This window comes from Ochotona princeps, unplaced genomic scaffold (assembly GCF_030435755.1).
Source record: "Ochotona princeps isolate mOchPri1 unplaced genomic scaffold, mOchPri1.hap1 HAP1_SCAFFOLD_5114, whole genome shotgun sequence".
NCBI lineage: Eukaryota > Metazoa > Chordata > Mammalia > Lagomorpha > Ochotonidae > Ochotona > Ochotona princeps.
In genome coordinates this window covers 1-6,248 of record NW_026697537.1, presented here as the reverse complement: position 1 = coordinate 6,248, position 6,248 = coordinate 1, and the positions used below count along the sequence as shown (strand labels likewise).

The 6,248-nt window shown below is 50.2% G+C and overlaps 1 protein-coding gene across 1 annotated transcript; it reads right to left on the bottom strand.

Moving 5' to 3' along the window:
* Positions 1–2,027: 2,027 nt before the first annotated feature.
* LOC131479008 (endoplasmic reticulum chaperone BiP) lies at positions 2,028–5,998 on the bottom strand. The gene is made up of 8 exons (XM_058659659.1): positions 5,743–5,998; positions 5,401–5,632; positions 4,931–5,068; positions 4,538–4,650; positions 4,063–4,453; positions 3,710–3,947; positions 3,327–3,494; positions 2,028–2,923 (listed from the first exon to the last, which is right to left on the bottom strand). Exons 1-8 carry the CDS (start codon positions 5,862–5,864, stop codon positions 2,358–2,360), a joined length of 1,968 nt encoding a protein of 655 aa, XP_058515642.1. The 5' UTR covers positions 5,865–5,998; the 3' UTR covers positions 2,028–2,357.
* Positions 5,999–6,248: the final 250 nt, after the last annotated feature.

The window sequence follows — 6,248 nt, the reverse complement described above, 5'->3', positions numbered from 1 at the left end:
TTTTTTATTACAGCCAGATATACACAGAGGAGGAGAGACAGAGAGGAAGATCTTCCGTCCGATGATTCACTCCCCAAGTGAGCCGCAATGGCCGGTGCTGCGCCGATCCGAAGCCAGGAACCTGGAACCTCCTCTGGGTCTCCCACGCGGGTGCAGTGTCCCAAATGCATTGGGCCGTCTTCAACTGCCCTCCCAGGCCACAAGCAGGGAGCTGGATGGGAAGTGGAGCTGCTGGGATTAGAACCTGCGCCCATATGGGATCCCGGGGCTCTCAAGGCGAGGACTTTAGCCGCTAGGCCATGCCACCGGGCCCAACTCAGGGCTTTTTTTAAGTTTTATTCATTTTGATTGGAAAGGAGCACAGGTGGGATGCAGACCCAGGCACTGCACTGTGGGTCATGACCATCACAAGTGGCATTTTTAGCATTGTTCCAAGTGCCTGCCCTGGATCCAAAGGGCTTAAGAAGGGAGAAGACTTCAGGATCTTGAAGTTTTTCCCTTTTTTGATAAAGTGCTTGCACAGGTAAGAAATATTAGCTTGCTTCATCTGTCTATCTACTTATTTATTTTTAAACAAGACTTATTTTTATTGGTAAGGCAGATATAGAGAGGAGAGACAGAGAGGAAAAACCTCTGTTTGCTGATTCACTTTCCAAGTGGCCACAATGGCCAGAGCTGAGCCCATCCAAAGCCAGGAGCCAGGAGCTTCTTCTGGGTCTCCCACACAGCTACAAGGTCCCAAAGCTCAACTGCTTTTCCAGGCCACAAGCAGGGAGCTAGATGGGAAGCGGGGCCGGGATAGGAACCAGCACCCATATGGGATTCCGGCAAGGTGAGGTGTTGAGCTGCCAGGTTACCATACCAGGCGCCCCTTTTATTTTTTTAAAGACTTATTTAAAGGGTGGGGGCCAGCAGCGACACAGTTGTCTTAAATTCTGCTGGTTCACTACTCAAATGAGCATAATAGTCTGGACTGGTCAGGCTGAAGCAGGAAGCCTGGAACTTGATCCAGGTTTCCCACATGGTTAGCAGGAGCCTACCAGCCATTGGGTCATGCCTGCTCCTTTCCCAAGTGCATTAGCAGGGAGCTGGACTGGAAATGCAGCCACTGGGACTCACATACATGGGCTCCAGCACTGCAGCTGGTGGCTTCACCCACTGTGCCATAGCAGCCCCCAAAATCACATAACCAGAAAACATAGCTTTTGCACCACCAATTCACATGGCTCTCAACTACTTAGGTACATGACGAAATGAAGTGGGTTGCCCAGTGCAAGGGTTTTACCAGCACTATGAGCTAGACAAGTGATTTGCACCTATTAATGAAAAGGCAGCAACCTTTGAGGCCATGGGGATCCGCTGGAATCGGGGGAAGCTCACCCCCATCAAAACTGCATCCCTAGAGCACACAGCACTGCAGGTTCATTTTAGTGCCGTCCTGGGTCTAAGCTGCACACCTGCTGCAATGCATTCCACACCGGGGCAGGCGTGGGCAGTGCAGCCAGACCGCAAAGACAAGGGCAGGATCAGCCCAAGGTCTGTGGCCACCCCTAGCAAATCCATAGCCATAAATGCCTACCCCTGGGCAGTATTGGAGTTCCTAAAGAACCTGCCCTGTACTGGTGGCCAGCATTCACCTAGGCCGTTCCTTTCCTCAGAAAGTCTACCCAATCCCAAACCTGTCTTGACACAAAATAGTCCAAGTGTAAATCCAGGAAGCTACAAAGCTAAAATAATAATAAAGCTATAATAATAATAATAATAAATCCGAAAGGAAGCTTTACAAAAGGGGAAGCAGGGATTTCCAAGCAGGTGTAAGAGCCTAGGGCATTCTGAAATGGCCCTTGCCTAGACAGGCTGTGGGTGAGCCTGTCCCCTGCTTAGGAAGGGCAGGCACAGTCAAGGAAAAGTGCAAGAGCTGACTGGAACTACTCCCAACATCCCAAGTATCCCCCACCATAAGTTTTCGTTACTTCCTGAAAATAAACCATCTAATGAGAAAGCTCCTCACAAAAATTAGACCAGTGTAAATAACAAACATTTATTGGTGTCACTTGTGGTAGAAAAAAGTTCCTACACCAGATGCACATGACCCAGTTGTTAAATAGAACATTTCCAGGTGAACACGCCCCCTAACCAAAATGTTAAAGATAGCCAATTCCTTTTGTCCCCCCACCCCACGATGTGTGAGCAACTGCTAATGAAAAGCAGTAAACAGCCACTTGGGCTATAGCATTTTCAACTCCACTCTGAGGTGAAGATTCCAACTACATTCGAGACTTAAGTTCTCTCAATTTTCTCCTAACAAAAGTTCCTGAGTCCAATATTTACAATGTACAGCGTTAGCAGATCAGCATCTACAATTCATCTTTTTCTGTTGTGTCTTCGTCGTCACCAGTTGGAGGAGGGCCTGCGCTTCCATAGAGTTTGCTGATAATTGGCTGAACAATTTCTTCTAGTTCCTTCTTTTTAGCTTTGAAGTCTTCAATGTCAGCATCTTGGTGGCTTTCCAGCCATTCAATCTTCTCCTCCACGGCTTTCTCCATGGTCTCCTTGTCTTCAGAGGAAAGTTTGCCCCCCAGCTTTTCTTTGTCTCCTATCTGGTTCTTCAGCGAGTAGGCGTAGCTTTCCAGCTCGTTTCTGGTGTCGATGCGCTCCTTGAGCTTTTTGTCTTCCTCGGCAAACTTCTCGGCGTCGTTGACCATCCTCTCGATCTCCTCGGGGGTCAGGCGGTTCTGGTCGTTGGTAATTGTGATCTTATTCTTGTTCCCTGTACCCTTGTCTTCAGCCGTCACACGCAGAATACCGTTCACGTCGATCTCGAAGGTAACTTCGATCTGCGGCACCCCACGGGGAGCAGGAGGAATCCCAGTCAGGTCGAATGTGCCCAGGAGGTGATTGTCTTTGGTTAGCGGTCGTTCACCTGGAAGTGCACACAGAACGTGTCAGTGACACACACACACACACACACACACACACAGAGAGCACATCCTGCACCGCTGCATGTCAGTCACAGCCTACAGCAACAGGGCACTTCATCAAGCTGAAAGAGACTGACACATCATTAACGTAGTCACAGCTACTTTCCATCATGAGAAACCCTTTTCTTAGCCTGTATTCTAGAAACTGGAACAGAAGTTATTTTTAATAGGAGAGTGCTAAATAGCTAGATAAGTGCTGACAATGAAACTCAAGAGTGGTCAAATACTCTCCAAATCTTAAAAATAGCAGTTACTGGGAAAAAAAAAAAGAAAAGCAGTTACTTTATTCCTTGGCCATTTCAAGAGCGAGCACTAAGTAGGGGATACTTAGAACAATGCAATTACCTTCATAGACTTTGATTGTGACAGTCGGCTGGTTGTCGGAAGCTGTAGAAAAGATCTGAGACTTCTTGGTGGGCACTACAGTGTTCCTTGGAATCAGTTTGGTCATGACACCTCCCACAGTCTCAATGCCAAGGGTAAGAGGACACACATCGAGCAGCACCAGATCCCCTGAAAAGACAAACGATTCCAGGGATGCATGCTCTGCCATCTGGGTGTCAGGCTAGGTTCTGGGCACAGGCCATCTTGGGGGCAGTAAATGAGAGCACGTGCCGAGGACTCAGACTGCCCAGGGCCTGCTCACGGTACTCTAGCAGTGTGATCTTGCTGCCAGCCTTCCTCCCCATCAAGCCACTGAAGCACTGCTGGGGATGCCAGTGACCTACCTGTGTCCTGATCACCAGACAACACCCCAGCCTGCACAGCAGCACCGTACGCCACGGCCTCATCAGGGTTGATGCCACGCGATGGCTCCTTGCCATTGAAGAACTCTTTAACCAGCTGCTGAATCTTTGGAATTCGAGTAGAACCACCAACGAGCACAATTTCATCAATGTCAGATTTCTTCAAATCGGAGTCCTCCAACACTTTCTGGACAGGCTTCATGGTAGACCGGAACAGGTCCTAGAATGACAGACAAAGTCAGCATGCTGCCTGCGAGGCCCACACACTGCCTCAATATTCCTCAAGTCAGAGCCAAAGTGGAACTCATCAGCAAAGCAGAAAACAAGACACATACCATGTTCAGCTCTTCAAATTTGGCCCGAGTGAGGGTCTCTGAGAAGTCCTCTCCCTCATAAAAGGACTCAATTTCAATTCTTGCTTGATGCTGCGAAGACAGGGCCCGTTTGGCCTTCTCCACCTCCCGCCGGAGCTTCTGCACGGCCCTGTTGTCTTTCCTGACATCTTTGCCAGTCTTCTTTTTGTACAGCTTGATGAAATGCTCCATGACACGCTGGTCGAAGTCTTCTCCGCCCAGGTGAGTGTCTCCATTAGTGGCCACGACTTCAAAGACCCCGTTGTCAATGGTGAGGAGAGACACATCGAAGGTTCCCCCGCCCAGGTCGAACACCAGGATGTTCTTCTCTCCCTCGCGCTTATCCAGGCCATAAGCAATGGCAGCTGCGGTCCTGTCAGAATGAAACCGGGAAAGCTCAGGCCAGTTCTCATCTTCCCTGCCTGGCAAGGCGGCCCCAGCCTGGAGTCTCACTTACGGCTCATTGATGATCCTCATGACGTTCAGTCCAGCGATCGTCCCAGCATCTTTGGTTGCCTGACGCTGGGCATCATTGAAGTAAGCGGGCACTGTGACCACTGCATGGGTAACCTACAGGATAAGCAGGGGTAAGTTAGGACACTTGTCACATAGCTTAACCTTTACATTATAGCCAAGCTAGCACTTTAGTATGTAAGCCAATTCTTAGGTAAGTACAATCTATACAATTTCACACACATGGAACACGCCTAGTGTTTTGTCTGACCTACAATAAGAGCCCCCCCAAGCATGACCCACATGGATGCCATCCAAATTCCAATTTGAAAACCAAGACATCTCTACATAAATCAATCAATAACAACACACCTAGCACTGATTGAAAAATCCTCACCTTCTTTCCCAGGTAAGCCTCAGCAGTTTCTTTCATTTTAGTGAGAACCATGGCAGAAATCTCTTCAGGAGCAAATGTTTTTGTTTGCCCACCTCCAATATCCACTTGAATGTATGGTTTCGTTTTCTTTTCAACCACCTATTTTAAAGAATAATACCATTTTTACAAACACAGCTAATGCTACTTCAATTTACTTTTTTTCTTTAAGACACTTTTGTGTCTTAAAGCTGGGTCCCTCGAAGCCAAATATCGACTAACCCACACAGGAAGCTAACTCTTGGCAAGACATCTGCACTCCTAATCAGCGTTTCCATCCTAAACTACTGTGGGCAGAGACTTTGTTCTAAATCTTCTAATATATTGGAATTACCAAATTAAAACAATATACATTGCATACATTCTCCAAGCCCCCTTCCCTCTTTTTAATGCTCTGAACCCTGTGCCTCCACCTAAAAGATTCCGGGTCAGACCTTGAAGGGCAGGAACTTGATGTCCTGCTGCACCGACGGGTCGTTCCACGTGCGGCCGATGAGCCGCTTGGCGTCGAAGACCGTGTTCTCGGGGTTGGACGTGAGCTGGTTCTTCGCGGCATCCCCGATGAGCCGCTCCCCTTCGGGGGTGAAAGCCACATACGACGGGGTGATGCGGTTGCCCTGGTCGTTGGCGATAATCTCCACGCGGCCGTTCTTGAACACCCCGACGCTGTGGGTTTAACGGGGAAAAACAGAAAAGCAATGGGCATCGCACGGTCCACGCCAGCTTAGGGGGCCCCGCCCCACCCACCCACCCACACACACAAAAAGACCCCTCACCAGGAGTAGGTGGTGCCCAGGTCGATGCCCACCACCGTGCCCACGTCCTCCTTCTTGTCCTCCTCCTCGGCCCGGGCTGCACCCAGCAGCAGCAGCACCGCAGCCACCAAGGGGAGCTTCATCTTGCCGGGAGCCAATCGGGTCGGTCAGCAGGTGAACGGGTGTCGCAAGCAATCGAGCCACAGGCCGCAGCACAAAAACGTAAACGAAGAAACCGACCTGAAATGCAACAGGAACCCCGGGTCAGTAGGAGCCGCCAGCAAGGCCCAAGGCCGGCCCGGAAAAGCGGGGGCCAGGACCGCAGGCCGCGGCGCTTACCTCTCCCGCTAGAAAAAAAAAAGTCCACCCCGAAGCTTCTGCGTCTCTGCTGTGTCGGCCGGTGTGGACCGCGCCGCCGCCGTCTGGGCTTATATACCCTCCCCCCAGCCCCGTCGTGGAGGACGCCGATTGGCCGGGACTCTGCTCGTGGAGGCAGCTGATTGGACCAGGCCACCAAGCTGGCCACC